The sequence below is a fragment of the Cynocephalus volans genome, chromosome 9 (assembly GCF_027409185.1).
Source record: "Cynocephalus volans isolate mCynVol1 chromosome 9, mCynVol1.pri, whole genome shotgun sequence".
In the NCBI taxonomy this organism is placed as follows: domain Eukaryota; kingdom Metazoa; phylum Chordata; class Mammalia; order Dermoptera; family Cynocephalidae; genus Cynocephalus; species Cynocephalus volans.
Window position 1 is genome coordinate 22,326,761 of NC_084468.1, and position 16,828 is coordinate 22,343,588.

The window sequence follows — 16,828 nt, forward strand, 5'->3', positions numbered from 1 at the left end:
CTGATTCTCTTACAGATTTAACCCAGGCAGCTCCAACGCTGCTAAGCCATTTGGAACAATGTGGGTGGGCCATGAACACAGCCAAAGTGCAAGGACCTGGGCTGTCAGTCAAATTCTTAGGAGTGGTCTTGTCGGGTAAGACGAGGGTCATCCCAGAAGCTATTGTAGATAAGATACAGGCATACCCTCGACCCACAACTGTAGCTCAGCTACAGACATATTTGGGATTTTTGGGGTATTGGAGCGCTTTTGTACCCCATATGGCTCAAATGGCACACCCACTGTATGCATTAACAAAGAAAGGAGCCCCCTGGGATTGGACTGAGGAAGTAGAACAGGCTTACCAGGCTACAAAAAGGGCAATACAGCAAGTACAGGTTTTACAAGTGGCTGGTCCCACTAAACCTTTTGAATTAGACATAAATATCAACCAAGAGGGGTTAGGATGGGGTTTGTGGCAGAGATAAGACCGATTCCAAACACCTGTAGGATTCTGGTCTCAGCTCTGGAAGGGCACTGAAGTATGCTGTTCTCTAACAGAAAAGCAGTTAGCAGCTGTGTATTCTGCCTTGATGGCCACTGAGGCTATCACAGGAACTGCTAAAGCCCTAGTAAGGAAGACATACCCCATACTAGGATGGCTGCAAATGTGGGCAACCAACCCTAGAACAGGTGTAGCTCAGACTCCCACTCTGTCTAAATGGGAGCATATATAGAACAAAGAAGCACTGTGTCAACGAGTCCTCTGTTCAGAGTTGCAAGCTGTGCTAGGCCCAGTACAGGTTGTGGAGGAAACTTTGACATAACCCTTACCCATGGAGGTGGAGGTTACACCTTTCCATGAGGGACAGGGACCTATCAGAACAAGCTTGGTATACAGATGGCTCTAGCATGGGACCTTCAGCATCATGGACAGCTGTTGTTGTCCAGCCCTTAACAGATACTATGTAGTATGAAAATGGCACAGGGCAAAGCAGTCAATGGGAAAAATTGAGAGCTGTTTGGATGGTAATAAAAAAATAAGCCTGGGCCATTAACCATCTGTACTGACAGCTGGGCTGTGTACAAAGGTTTAACCCTTTGGATTTCTACTTGGAAATGTCAACAGTGGATGGTAGGCCACTGACCCCTGTGGGGACAAGCCATGTGGCAAGAGTTATGGGAATGGGGGCATGAGAAGTAACCCTTTTTCACGTCACAGGACATTTCCCCCTAGCCAGTCCAGGAAATGATGAAGCTGATGCCTTGGCTAAGGTAAGATGGCTATAGAGAGCCTCAGCTACTGATGTAGCCGAATGGTTACATCGACAAATGCAGCATGCTGGCAGCAAAAACATGTGGATGGCGGCTCAAAGATGGGCCTTGCCTGTAAAATGGGAAGATGTAGTAAATGTCTGTCATGCTTGCCCAGTATGTGCTCAAGAGAGTCCACACCCCCGGCGGGCAACCCATATAAACGGGCAAATAACTCAAGGAAGGGTGCCCCTGACTCGACGGCAAGTGGACTGTGTTGTACCACTGCCAAGGTCAGAGAATTTCAGATACATCTTTACTGCTGTTAATACAGCTACTGGTCTTCTGTTTGTATGGCCTTGTAAGGCACCAGACCAGGTAAACACTGTGAAGGCATTGAATATCCTTACGGCTATGTATGGTTGGCCTGCAGTTATAGAGAGTGACAATGGAACCCACTTTACCGGACATGAGGTTCAGAAGTGAGCTTCCCAGTTGTCTATTCAGTGGAAGTTACATGTGCCATATCATCCCCAGGCAGCAGGGATGATTGAGCGGTACAATGGTCTTTTAAAAAGCAACTAAAGCTATCTGCGCAACCCCCATCCCTGAAGGGGTGGGCATGGCGATTATGGTCGACAGTCAGGATTCTAAATGAGAGACCCCACAAGGGCGGACCGTCTCCAGTGGAAGCTCCGTTGCATAGGACTGCAGCACCTATACAGCTGCAAATCACTACTAAATGTAAGCTTTTGAAGCCAGGATACGGGAAGAATGGAAATATTCTCTTACCAGCCCCGAACTGTTTACAACAGGGACAAACAATACAATGGGAATGACCTTGGAAAATAGAAGGCCCCTATATATGCTGGGTAGGCCTAATAGGGCCTTGGGAGAAAGGATTAGAAGACTTGCAAATTTCACTTTGGGTGACAAGTACTTGGCCTCCTCGAGTAAAAGTAACATGGCCTGGAACAGATGAGCGCTCTACTCCAAAGGGCACACTTGTATTATCATTATGGCCAATTATGAGTTCCCCTATACTGTTACATATAGAACCTACAGATCCAACAGTTCTAGCAGATAAAGTATGGTATCATAAACCAGGTGAGACACCTATTCCTCAACCATCCTTTCCCAGGATGGAGAACTAGCATGTATCTTACCAGAGGGGTGAGAACTCCCCCTATTGGTACCAATAACCCTTCTGTCTTTTCACCCATAGTGTTCTGGCTGTGGGCACCAGAGTCAACTGGATACAGACATATGTTCGTGTGACTGATGTGTTGGCTTATTGAATATACACTGAACTTCATACCAATGATGACTACTTACCAGACACGTGCAGCTAATAATTGAAAGAACAAAACAGCAGGATAAACCTTAAGGACAAGCCTTAAGGCTTACTGGACAGATGATAGGTTGCGTGAATGGAAGGGTCACTTATCCTTGCTAAGGGAACATCACAGAAGATTTTGAACATGTAGATTGTATGGCAAGGGACCCTGAAGGGGTGGATTGTTGGGGAAAAATAGGAAAATGTCAGGGCCCCTTGGATGTTTGGAGTTTTGCCGAGCATTTGCTGTGAATATCCTCAGGTGTTCCTTGGTACTACTTAATGTAAGTTGTGTATGGGCACCCAGGTGTTCAGGGTTGTGGACTTAAGTATAAAAGACTAACAGCTCTGGTCTACAGTGCTTCTCAGAGAAGCCACTAGGATAGTTGCTCCTAGATCTGAATAAAACCCATTCATTTTTCTATACCTATGGCTCCCAGAAACTTTTTTTTTTTTTAACCTAGCTCACCAACCTGCCTATGGAGGGTTTGTAACCCAATCTGTGCAACAGACTCGAGGGGTCTGTAAGCCCTAGCTTTACACTAGGTGAGTCTGGATTTTGGGGTCATACAGTGGGTAGAATAGGCCAGGTTTCTCTGCCCTGGGTGATTTCAGACCTGGAGGTCCCAGACACTCTTTGGGTAGTAAAACTATTATAAGCCCTCCTAGAATTCCTACGAACATTACCTAAGTCCTCTTTTCTTACGTTTGTGGCTCTTTGTAGTAGTTTGCTAGGCCTGGTGTAATAAAATACCACAGACTGAGTAGCTTTAAACAACAGACATTTATTTTCTCATAGTTCTGGAGGTAGGAAGTCCAAGATCAAATTGGCAGGCGTGCTTTCTCCTGAAGCCTCTCTCCTTGGCTTGCAGACAGACACCTTCTCTCTGTGTTTTCATATGGTCATCCCCCTGTGCCCTGATGCCCCTGCTGTCTCTCTGTGTGTCCAAATTTCCAGTTCTTATAAGGCTGTCCTACTCAATTAGGGCCTTCCTTAATGGCCTCATTTTAACTTAATCATGCTGTTTAAGGCCCTGTCTCCAAATACATTCACATTCCGAGGCACTGGGGGTTAGGACTTCGACATGTTAATTTTGAGGGGACACAATTCAGCTCCACAACATTCTTCTTCAAATGTTCGTTGACATTTCAAACAGTTACTGATCCCTACTGGCTTTTCGTTATTGCATTTTTATTTGAGGTTAGAGCAGGGCCCTCATGTATAATCAATTTGGGAACCACTTTGCAGTCTCCTGGGCCTGGTCCAGTGACTTCATCTGTGGTGCTGCCCAGACAGCTGTGTTCCCTGCTCTTCAGAGCTGTGAGCCCTGAAGTTCACATTCTCTGTTTGTGCAGAGACTTGGAGAGAAGCAGTCGGATGGGGCTTGACAAACCCGCACCCAGAAGATAACACTGGTTCTGAAGGTGCAGACAGGTGGACTGGTGTGCATCCTATGACGCATGACAGGAGGCCAGGGTCAGAGAGAGAGAGCAAGAGCAGGTGCCTGAAAGGGACAATTAATCAATAACAGGATCAGACTGTGCCCAGGCATCAGAGCCACACGGACCCACACCCTTCCTTATTCCATGGCCTCTCAGCAAGATGTTCTTCTGCCTGGTTGAGCGGCTCAGCCACAGAAGGTGACATGAAACGTGAGCCAAGCGGTTCTCAAAGATCCTTCCAGTACGTATTCTTCATGGAATGAACAGCAACCAGAAAATAAGAGCTCTCCTCACAGGTGCCAGCCAGCTTTTGTTTCCTTGTGTTGATTTATAAGGGGGATAACCCTTGGTGTTTCCAGTGCCTCAGACTTGCCCCCAACAGAATAATCTTGGTTCCTCTAAGTGATGCATTGAAGCTGTTTGCTGCTCTGCAAGCACCAGGAAGCTATCAAATGACCACTCTCAGCTTCTTGACCCATGGAGAGACCAACTGACGTTTGGGTGGCCACATTATCTGGCTTTCCCTTTGCAAAGTTTCCAGAAAGCAAGTCCAGGCCTGCTGAGAGAGTGCCTCTTCTGAGCTTGCACAAGGCTGAATTCCTAGATCATGCTAATCAACTGGGGCACAGCGGGTCCTTGTCAACAGAAGCCCTCTGCTCCATTGTTTCCCTGCTACTGCCTGAAACCCCATGTGGTCATCCTCACCTCCATGCCCTTGCCCAGGCCATTCTCCCTGTCTGACCAGTCTCCTCCTAGCTGTCTGGCCCAAATCCTGCCCATCCGTCGAGACACAGCCCCCACCCCCATACCCCACTCCTGTCACTGTCTTGGACTTATGGCTGCCACTCATTGCCCTTGATCACTGAGTCCCTTGAAACATTTCTTTATCATCTTGGTCATGGGTTGCAAATTTATCTACACTACACTCAGATATGCATTTGGAATGTATTTTCTTTGTTTTGTCTATAATTTCTCTTTTGAGTGTGCATCCTCTGGGTACTTTGGGGGTAGGTTGGGGAGTGTGATGAGGAGACTCTTTAGTCCAATGTAGTAAACTAATGCAGTGCCTTTGGGTGATGCTCAGTTTGTTTAGATTAAATGCCTACTGTCTCAGAATCCCCCCCTCTTGACTCCCCCCACCCCCAATTCTTCTGTAAGTTGGTTTAATGGTAGAGCCTGCTGGCTGCTCATGGTAATATGTGTAATGTCTTCACACTGACTAGTCATTAGGCCAGCCTCTGATCTACTGTCAGCAGACTTGTGGTGCCTTCTTGTGGTTTGCCCATTGTTTCTGGGCATCATCATTAAATTCCTCTTGCTGATGGGCCCCACTTCCGGCTTTTATTGGTGTTTAAAGATTCCCACAGTGGCAACCCCTGCTAGAGTCTTGACAGCCAGTACCCTTAGCTACTTTCCACATCTCTCCCTCAGGGCACATGCAAATTTCTGGAAACCTTCAAACCATGCAGAAAGCCAGGAAGACTCAGGGAAGCCAAACCCAGGCTCTTCCCCTTAGCTACAGCAAAGGGAGGCACCGATTTGTGCTGAGCCTCAGGTCCAGGTGGGGGAGCCCCAGGACAGAAGTCTCTATGCCCTGGGCTCCCCTATGTTTAAGCTTGAGGGTCAGTCTTCCAGGGGACTGGGAGTGAAGAGAAGATGCCAGGAGGATGTGAAAGAGAACCCTGGCATCTGCTTTCCTCCATTAGACTTTCCTTTTCTCTTCTTTCTTTTCTCCACCATCCTGCAGGCTGGTGGGAGTCAGTTCTCCTCTTTCCTTGTTATGCTCTTTCAGCCACAGTAGCAGTTGCCAGAAGTGGACGGGGTGCTATCTCCACAGTACTGGTAAAAAAATCTATGCCTGATCCAACTCTATCCCTTGATATACTAAAAAAATAAAAAATAAATAAATAAATAAAAGGAAGTCCACTGTCCCTCCACCAGCCCTAGTTTGCAAATTCATTATTCGTTATGAAGTCAAATATCAGCTCTTTTCATCTCTATGATTATAACCATCAGGGATCCCTCTCTGAGGAAGAAGGCTGCAAAGGAACATGAGTTACAAGGGAAATTAAAATACATTGCTTTAATATTTGCAAATATTATCCCCCATTTCATTTTAAGACTTGTGCTTTTATTTAACTTTTTGTATTTGTTGGTCTTGTCTCTCCAAATAAGTAAAATGCTTAATTTATCTGCCCTGGGGTTTCAGAAACTATTATATGCAGAGTAAACTCACACAAAAAAATTAAAAATAAAATTTTACAGCTTCATTGAGGTATAATTGACCTATAATAAACTGCACATACTTAAAGAATACAATTTAATGAGTTTTGACATATGTATACACCCATGAAACCATCACCACAATCAAGATAATAAATACAGTCGTGCATCGCTTAACGATGGGGATCCGTTCTGAGAAATGCATTGTTAAGGCAATTTCGTCATTGTGCAAACATCGTAGCGTGTACTTACACAAACCTGTATGGCATAGCCTACTACATCACTTAGGCTTCATATAGCCTGTTGCTCCGACCACCATCATATATGCAGTCTGTATTGACCAAAACATTGTTATGCGGCACATGACTGCATATCCATCACCCCCACAAATTAAAAAAGCCTCCTCCTCTTCCTGCCTACACTTAACCTGGCCCAGGTAATCACTGGCCAGCTTACTATCCTTATAGATTAGATTGCATTTTCCAGAATTTTATTTAAGTGGAATCATTTGGTATGTACTTTTTTTGGTCTGACTTCTTTCACTCGGCATAATTACTCATCCATGTTATAATAGTTCATTCCTTTTTATTGCTGAGTAGTATTCCATTGTATGGTGCTGTGGAACTGAATGTCCTCTGAAAAGCTCATTGAAGCTTGATCCCCATTGTGACAGTGTTAAGAGGGTAGGAAATCAGACTGTGGCAGTATTGAAAGGTGGGGCCTTTAAGAGGTGATTGGATCATGACAATCCAATGGTGATGCCCTCGTGAATGGATTAATCCACTCATGAAGTGATGGGTTCATGGTTTAGTGGGTTGTCGTGGGAGTGGCACTTGTGGCTTTATAAGGAGAGCAAGTGAGCACATTAAAGAGCTCTCTTGTTATTCTTGCCATGTGATACCCTGCATTGCCACAGACTCTGTAGCGAGTCCCCCTCAAGAAGACCCTCACCAGATGCACCCCCTGGACTTTGGACTTCTCATCCTCCAAAACTGTAAGAAATAAATTTCATTTCTTTATGTCACCAGTATTCTGCTATAAGCAACAGAAAATGGACTAATAATATGGATATACTATAATTTGTCCATGGACATTAGGGTTCTTTCCAGTTTGAGGCTTATTACAAAGAAAGCTGCTTTTAACATTGGTGTACAAGTGGACATGTACTTTCATTTTTCTTCGGTAAATACATCAGAATGGAATGGCTGGGTGTTATGGGATGTAGAGTTGCCAGATTTAGCAGATAAAGATGCAGGTTACCCAATGAAATTTGAATTTCAGACAAACAACAAATAAGTTTTTAGCATGTCAGTGTTCCCTGTAATATTTAGAACCTATACTGAAAAATTATTCATCATTTTTCTGAAATTCAAATTTAACTGAGTGTCCTTTATTTATCTGGCAACACTAAATTAGAAAGCACATGCTTAACCTCTTAGGAAACTGCCAGACTGTGTTCTCCAAAGTGGTTGTGCTATTTTACATTTCCACCAACAGTAAGTGAGAGTTCCAGTTGCTTCATGTCCTTGCCAACGCTTGGTGAGATCACTCATTTTAATTTTAACCATGATAGTGGGTATATAGTGGTATCTCAATATGGCTTTAATTTGCAGTTCCATAATGACTTATAGTGATTACTTATTTATTTATTTTTATTTTAACATTCCACAATGTAAACATTTTTTGTAGCCCTCTACCAATTTCTCCCTAAGGGGGAGGGGGCCTTCACATCCCCCTTGCCCACCTCTGGTGTCCTCAGTTCCACTCTCTCCTTTTGAGAGTTCAGGGAATTATTGTAGTCATTATATCTTTGTTTCTTAGTTTATTTGTTTTTTTTTTTTCAGCTCCACTTATGAGTGAGGACGTGGTATTTCTCTTTCTATGCCTGGCTTATTTCACTTAACATAATTTTCTCTAAGTTCATCCGTGTTGCTGCAAATGGCAGAATTTCATTCCTTTTTATGGCAGAGTAGTATTCTCTTGTGTATATATTTCTTATACACATTTTTCTTATCCAGTCATCCATCAATGTACATTTAGGTTGGTTCTAACTCTTAGGTATTGTAAGTAGAACTGCAATAAATATGATGATTTCCATTCCTTTGCGTATTTACCCAGCAGCAGGATTGCTGGATCGTATGTCAGTTCTATCTGTAACTGTTTGAGGAATCTCCATACAGTTTTCCATAATGGCTGACCTGATTTACAGTCCTACCAACAGTGTAGGAGTCTTCCCTTTTCTTGGCATCCTTGCCAGTATTTGTCATTCTCTGTCTTTTTGATACTGGCCAGTCTAACTGGCATGAGATGACATCTCAATGTGGTTTAGATTTGCATTTCCCTGATGCTTAGTGATGTTGAGCATTTTTTCATATATCTGTTGGCTGTTCTTACATCTTCCTTTGAGAAATGTCTATTCAGCTCCTTTGCCCATTTTTAAATTGTGTTATTTGGTTTCTTACTGTTAATTTGCTTGAATTCCTTGTATATTCTGGATTAATCCCTTGTTGGATGCATGGTTTGTGAATATTTTCTCCCTCTGTGGTTATTTTTTCTCTCTGTTAATTTTTCTTTTGCTGTGCAGAAGCTTTTTAGTTTGATATAATCCCATTTGTTTATTTTTCCTCTTGCTGCCTGTGCTTTTGGGGTCTTGTTCATAAGGTTTTTACTCAGTCCTACTCCCTGGAGTATTTCCCCTACATTTTATTTTGGTAGTTTTATAGTTTCCAGTCTTATATATGTCTTTAATCCATTTTGAGTTGATTTTGGTATATGGCAAGAGATGCAGGTCTAGTTTCATTCTTCTATATATGGATGTCCAGTTTTCCCAGCACCACTTATGACTTACAGTGTTGAGCACATTTTCAATGTGCTTATTTGCCATTCCTTCAGCTAGTTTGATGCAGAGGATGTTCAGTTCATTTGCCCATTTTTTGGTATGGGTTTTTGGTCTTTTGTCAGTGAGTTCTAGGTGTTCTCTTATTTTTATACTCTGTTACTTGGCAGATATATATATATATTTTTTTCTTTTAATTGTTCTATCTTCCTGATTTACTGACTTTTTGCCTCTTGTAACACTTCTTCATTATTACTTATTCATTATTTGTACCTTTTAATAATATGCTACTCTTAGAATATTGTATTAGTCTGCTCAGGCTGCCATAACAAAATATCATAGCCTGGGTGGTTTAAACTAGAGGAATTTATTTCTCACAGTTCTAGAGGCTGGGAAGTTCAAGATTAAGGTACTGGCCAGGGAGGTTCTATTCTGAGGCCTCTTCTCTTGGCTTGCAGGTGGCCTCCATCTCAGTGTGTGCTTGCATGGCCTCTTTATGAGTGTGTGGGAAGAGACCGAGAGCAAGCTCTCTAGTGGCTCTTCTTATATATTCTTATAAGGGCATTAGTTCCATCATGTGGGTTCCATCCTCATAAACTCATCTAACCCTAATGACTTCCCAAAGGCCCCATGGCTAAATGTTATCACATTGGGGATTAGGACTTCAACATATGAATTTTAGGAAGATAGAAACATTCCGTCTATAACAAAAATACTACGTATTTTTAAAGGTTTTGTTTTTTTTCTTTTCCTAATTGCAAAATTCAGGTAAGTTCATTAAGAGTGATTTTTTTTTTTTTCTTTTTGTGACCGGCACTCAGCCAGTGAGTGTACCGGCCATTCCTATAACAGGATCCGAACATGCGGCAGGAGCGTCGCCGCACTCACAGCACCGCACTCTCCCGAGTGCGCTACGGGCTCGGCCCAATTTCTTTTTTTTTTTTTTTTAATCAGTGTTTGTTCTCCACTTTGCTGATCTCTACAGCACATGTTTTATCTGTCTGCTGGTCACTCTAGCACAGTCTTCCTGACACTAGAGCTTTTGCACACTGAAGTCAATTTTAGTTTGTTTTGTTTTTCTTTATTTCTTGTATTTGCACCTCAAATACCCGTAGCTGAGTTAATCATTCTCTCCAGTTCATGACGCATCATCACCATATGTGCAAGTCTCTGCTCTTGTTTTAATTTTTTTTTTTCTCACACAGTCCCTCTTCCAATCCCTACCTCTAAATACCTAAATAGTCACTCAGATATATTTGACATATGATTTAGATCAGTGGTTCTCAACCAGGGCAATTTTGCTCCGCTCTGTCCTAGGGGTTATTTGGCAATGTCTGGCGAAATTTTTAGTTGTCATAACTGACCAGGTGCTACTGGCATCTAATAGAGAGAGGCCAGGGATTTCGCCAAATATTCTACGATGCACAGGGCAGTTTCCCACAACAAAGAAATTATCTGGCCTAAAATGTGAATAGCATCAAGATTGAGAAACCCCTACTTAAAGCTATGTGTGTCTCCTGAAAGAAAAAAGAATACATATATATGTGTATATGTATGTATGTGCATATACATACACATAAATATATATATACACACATGTATGTATATAGTATTCTTTATGTGTTTCGTTTTTAATTTACACAGATAACAAGTAGATATAGATCTGATTCTGTTTCTTACTTTTTTCATTCATCAATACATTTTTAACATTTTTGCTGCTGTTCATGAATCTACTTCCTTACTTTCTGACTGGTGCATCGTTTTCCATTACATCCATCCACCACATCCATTCTCCTTCTGATGGACATCCAGGATCCAGGTCGCTCCACTTTCTTGCTCTCTTACAGTGCTGTGGCAATCATCCTCCCTTATCCTTAGCACCTACTGGACCTGTGCAGAGTTCGTGAAGCATACTCAGGAATGGACTTAGTAGGTCATAAACACTTAAATTCTCTAAGTACTTTACTGCCATAACGTTCACCGTTTTACTCTGCCACCAGAGAGGCATAATTTGTTTCTCCATAATCTCAGTGTATTATCCATATTTCTAATTTTTACCATTACGATGGGTGTGCTGTGTTATCTTTTGATTTTAATTTGTATTTCTTTGACTTCAAGTTATAAGTCATTAGAGAAAAATCTAGTCCCTTCCGTGCATTGCCTGATCACATGCTTTAAGTATTTTTTCTACTGGGTTTTCTGTTTGTTGTTGTGGCTACTTAGCATGTGTTCTTCCTACATTCTAGATATTGATCTCTTGCAGTGTGGGATGTTGCATATGCCTTCTCTCTGTCAGTCACCAGTGTGCCAACTATGTCTATGGTGTTCTTCCTTGAAATCCATTTTTGAAGGAGGGAAATCTATTTATTTTTGTATTTTGCATAGAAATTTTTTTCTCATTCAAAATGTGTAAAATATTCTCTGTGGTTTCTACTACCAGCCATGCAGTACTACCTTTTGCAGTTTCTAATTAAGTTGGAGTTACATTTTATAAAGGACATGAGATACAGTTTCAGTCTTATTTTTCTACATATTATTAGTCAATTTCATAACACCACCTACTAAATGGTCTGTTCTTACACCAACTGGTTTATGATGCCTCTATCATATACCAAATTTCCATATCTATCTGGTCTGCTCCTGGAATTTATTCCTTTATATTAAACTATTTGTCTATTTCTGCATTACCACTTCATTGTTTCTGTTACTATGGCTTTGCAGTATAACAATATGTGGTAGGTCATTTCTCTTTTCTTATCTCAAACTTTCCTTAGTTATGTATGAATGTCTATCCTTCCATACAAATTTTCAAATGTTTGTCACTTTTCACAAAATCTCATGATTAGGACTTTGATTGGAATACAATTAAATTTATAGATTAATTCTGAGGAAAATTAACATATTTGTATGTTGTTCTATCCATGAACATGGTATACTCCTTGTATTGGTATTTATATACCATTCTTTATATCTTCCTTTATGTACTTTAATAAAACGTAAAATTTTTCTTGATAAAGATCTAATGAGTTCATTGTTTGGTTAATTACTAGACACTTTATAAGTGTGCTGCTATTGTAGGTGAAACCTTCTTTACATATAATATTTCATAGTATTTAATTTTCTAGTTAGTTATTGTTGGTGTAGAAAAACACTAATTATTTTTTTCAATTGGCATTTTGTCCTGCAACTTTTTGTACACTTTATTGGGAATCCAAATGACCCACAGCTTGGCATCTCCCTTTACCAATGAGTGAAAAGAAAGACTACCACTCCCCAACTCCCAGAGGTTTGGCAGTGATTCAGTAGTAGATGGATTTGCTAATCTCTCTCAGACTTGCCAAAATGAAGTCATTAAGAATGAAGAGAAAAGTCAAAAGAGTGGACTGCAAACTCAAATAGCTGCATAAAGGAATAAGTGGACTAGGTATAAAGCAACAGGGAATGGTGGGGACTGGGGCAAACCAGAAAGCACAGGCTCTGTGTAAAAGGGGCATATGTACTTAGGCTCAGCTAGTTCTTGCCATGCAGCAATGAAAGCACTCCCCCCAACCCATCTTTAGAGTTTTTAGGAGAAGCTCAAATCCTTGATTTTACAATGTTAGCACCTAATTGAATTTTTTAAAAATATTGAGCAGGCCTAAAAAATTACATTTGTGGGCTAGATTCTAATGGTCTTCACCCTCTGGTCTAAGAATATCACAAGTGGAGGGGACAATAGGGAAGTAACTGAATATCACCTCTGCACTCCACCCTCCCGTTCCCTTTTTCCTTCCCCCTTACGCCATGTTGCCTTCACTGTGCAGTATTCTATACCAGCCAGTTTGGACACCAGCCTTGTGGGAATTGAGTTTAGAACTTAAGGAGAGACAAAGAAGGTCAAGGCTTGAGAAGGCATGTGGACTGGACCCAGATCATACAGGCTTGAGAACTGTCTAGAGAACAGAAACTAAGCTGAGCCATGAATTGACGATGGGCCTACCAGCTTCACCTGCAGTGGTCTGGCCTTGGAACCACGCCAGCCTTTCCTGGCATCATTTGGAGGTGAGCAGTCTCAGATCAGGATGGCTCCCAGGAGTCCACATTCTGGACAGAAACAGCCTCCCACGGTGTCTTTGGTTGGCGTTATGGGCTGAATTATTGAAATCCTAACCCCTAGTACTTCAAAATGTGACTGTATTTGGAGATGGAGCCTTGAAAGAGGTAGTTAAGGTAAAATAAGGTCATATGCATGGGCCCTAATCCAATGACTCATGTCCTTATAAGAAGAGTTAGGACACAGACACACATGGGGGAAGACCATGTGAAGGCACTGGAAGATGACAGCCCTCTACAAGCCAAAGAGAGAGGACTTAGAGAGAACTAACCCTGCTGACACCTTGACCTTGAACTTCCTGCCTCTAGAACTGTGAAGAAATAAATTTCTGTTTAGTCATCCAGTCTGTTGTACTTTGCAAAGTACTCTAGTATACTAATACATTTGGGTTCTTTGGAAACTGAGGTACAGAGTTGGGTGTGAAGGTTTATGAGAATCATAAGGTGTGAGGAAATCCCACAAGGAAGTGGGGAAGGCAGGACTGCGAACAGTGAGGCGCTGGATTGCAATGAGGTGGAGTTCTGGAGCTGGGATGCCCTTCAGGACTTTTCCAAACTGAGGCAAAAGACCTGTTTTCCTACATCAGTCATTCTCAAGGTGAAGAGGAGTGTGATTTTTCTACCAGGGGAACATGTGACAATGTCTAGAGACATTTTTGGTTGTCACACTTGGAGTGGGGGAAAAGAATCTGGCATCTACTGGGTAGAGGCCAGGGATATGCTTAACATCCTACAGTGCAAAAGATAGCCCCCAACAAAGAACCATCTGGCCCAAATGTCAGTAGTGCTGAGATCGAGAAACCCTGCCTATCAACAAGCCGTTGGCCGTGGGCTGCTCTTGCAAGGGCACAACTGTGGGCAGATCCCTGCAGCTAAAGGCAATTACCAGTGAAGAGTGTAGCTGTGAGCTGTCAGAGCCTATGTTCTCAGCAAGTGGGGAATGGGTGTGTTTGCCATGAATAGAGGATCTAGGCAGAGCAGAGTCCACTATCTAGCCCCTCAGATTTCTCTTTCTAATAAAATAACCAACCATGTTCAGGGCACTGTCCTGTGGGCTTTTCATACATTATCTCATTTAAGCCTCAGGAGAAGCAAAGAGGTGGATTTTATTAACCCCATTTATAGCACACGAGTCTGAGACTCAGAGAAGGTTAATCATTCACCCATGGTTACTGAGGTAGTAAGTTACAAAACCAGAATTTGAATCCAGTACTGTCAGAATCCGAAATCTGGCTCTTTTGCAAACAGAAAAGACAACCTTTGCTGAAACGAGCAGCAAGCATACATAGGAGAAAAATGATACACCTCAAGCTTAACCTGGAACTAATATAAAGCCCAGCTTCAGACCAGCAAGAGGCCCTGAAATAATGTCTGATACCGTGAAAACAGCATGGGGGCCAGACCCTGAGCTCAGGATTCTTGGAGAGAAGCTTCCTGCCACATTTAATGTTAATAGGTTACCAGAAATAATCCTTCTCATAAGGAGGGCTTTTTTGGTCTCCTCAAGGAGGATCATAGAGCTTAGGACTTTGTATCATGACAACAGTAACTATGAAAAAGGAAAAAAAGCCACTTTCCAGTAGTTAACTGTATAAAAATAATTTTATTTACTACTGTAAATAACGTAGTGCAAAGAGTAGTTTGGACCCACCATATTGCATTACTGATTTATTTACTACCTTAGCAGCATACGGTATAGAGAAATTCTGTCTTCCTCTCCCTCTTTCCCATTCTCTCTCTCTCTTTCACACACACACACCTATACAGACTCAGGTAGGCATTAGGGGTGGGATGAGACTGAGCTAAAGGCTTATTTTCTGCATATTCCATTGCTGCCAGCCTATTCTAATGGGTAATTCATGGAGAAGACTGCACTTAAATACTAAGAATTTTCTAAATGTTATTTTATGGATTGCAATTGAAATGTAAAAGATAGCCAACAATGTTATGAAATGATTCGGAAGCACTACGACCCTAGAAAAATTCAAGGAGAAAAATGTAAACCAATTTACAAAGCCATGGCCTTCCTTGCATTTCCAGCCATAAGCTGTTTATTTCAAGGTGCTTTAAAACTGCTGGGTCTTGGAAGTCAAAGAGAAATCTGTCAATTAGGCTTTGAGGAGCAGGGCTGTGTCACACACAAGTACCAAAATATTATCTACCTTGTAGAGAAGCCACAATTTTCTCTACTCCAATAAAAGGGAATGAACAAAGGATTAAGACTCTTAAAAGACAGCTCAGTGTCTAAGAATCCGGATATGCCATGGGGCAAACTATGACTCCCAACACACACCATCACCAGGAACAAAAGTCTGCAATGACCCAGTTAATGTCCCCCCATACCCCTGTGATCAAGATGTTCCTTGGATTTGTTTGATAACCTTTGGTATAACCACTGTCTGCTCTGGGTTCTTCCTTGTAATTTGATTAAATAATAATAATAATACCCCAAGTGCAAAATTCGCATCCAGTTAACAAGAAATTTAAGGTCTTTATCAGGATAATGCCCTGGCCCCAGCTTTCCAATACCAGCTGCTGAAAGGATTCACTCTCATCTGAAGACGCCTGGAGTGCGCAGTTCACCCACGTGGCTCTGGGTTATTCATGACTGTGGGCTGGTCCTGGTCAGAGACATCAGCAGTTGGAGTCACAGCTGGATTTGCAGTGGAAGCGGTGGGGTCTAGGGAGGCCTGGGCTGCTATTGGAGGGGAACTGCCGTCTGCAAGACATATGCACACAACAGGTGCTGAACATTCAAAACAGTGCATGCAGGACACCTCACTACGCTTAGACTCTAGCAAACGAGGAGAGATGCTTCTAGACTAGTGGCCCTGACCCTAACTAGACAGGCAACTTTGGACCCATCATCTAGGTTTTTGGACTTGGATGTCCCTTTCTATAAAATGGCAGGTTGGAATGGATGTGCAAAGCTCTCTGATGGTTCTGACATCCTGTGACTTCAAGTTAGTGCATTTATGTCATAACTTCCAGGTAAATATTTTAATTCAAACAAAACTCCTCTTATCTATTTTATTGGGCTGGTTGGTCATATCTGTCTTTTCCCCAGGCATTGAAGTAATGCAAGCCATAAATTATACCAGTCAATTAGAAGTGTTATTCACATTCTTATTCCACTTGATGATGTGCGAAATTTGGTTTAAATTATTTAAGTAAATGTGCATACATTTTGAAAAACATTATTACTAGGTTTAATGGTTTAATTATTTATTAATCTATCTTTAGTAAGAAGGTTGCATCATCAGTAACTTTAGGAAAGCTTACAGTTTTATATTTTATACCAGTTTTCAAATGGGGGTGATTTTGCCTCCCAGGGGACCGTTGGGAATGTCTGGAGCCATTTTTGGTTGTCGCAACCCCAGGGCAGATAGTGCTACTGGCATCTAGTGGGTAGAGGCCAGGGAAGCTGGAAAGCATCCTACATGCACAGGATGGACCCCAATAACGAAGAATGACCCAGCTCCAAAAGTCAGTAGTGTGGAGTCTGACAAACCCTTCTGTATGCACTGAGACCGAGAAGTGTCCTGGTTAAGACTGTGGGCTCTGGAACCTGTCTGCTCTGTCTTTAAAGAGCTGGGTACTCTTGAACAAGTTACCGACCCTCCTTCTGCCTCCAAAAAAATTGAGAAAATAAAATTATCTATACC

General features: G+C 42.0%; 1 protein-coding gene across 2 annotated transcripts in view; it reads right to left on the reverse strand.

Annotated features, from left to right (window-relative positions):
- Positions 1–14,746: 14,746 nt before the first annotated feature.
- SEL1L3 (SEL1L family member 3) overlaps positions 14,747–16,828 on the reverse strand; it is a 98,978-nt gene continuing 96,896 nt past the window's right edge. For both annotated transcript variants that reach the window (XM_063107781.1, XM_063107780.1), the window contains one exon: positions 14,747–15,882. In XM_063107781.1, the coding sequence (XP_062963851.1) occupies positions 15,743–15,882 (140 nt within the window). In that variant the 3' untranslated portion in view covers positions 14,747–15,742. The remainder of the gene's footprint in view (positions 15,883–16,828) is intronic.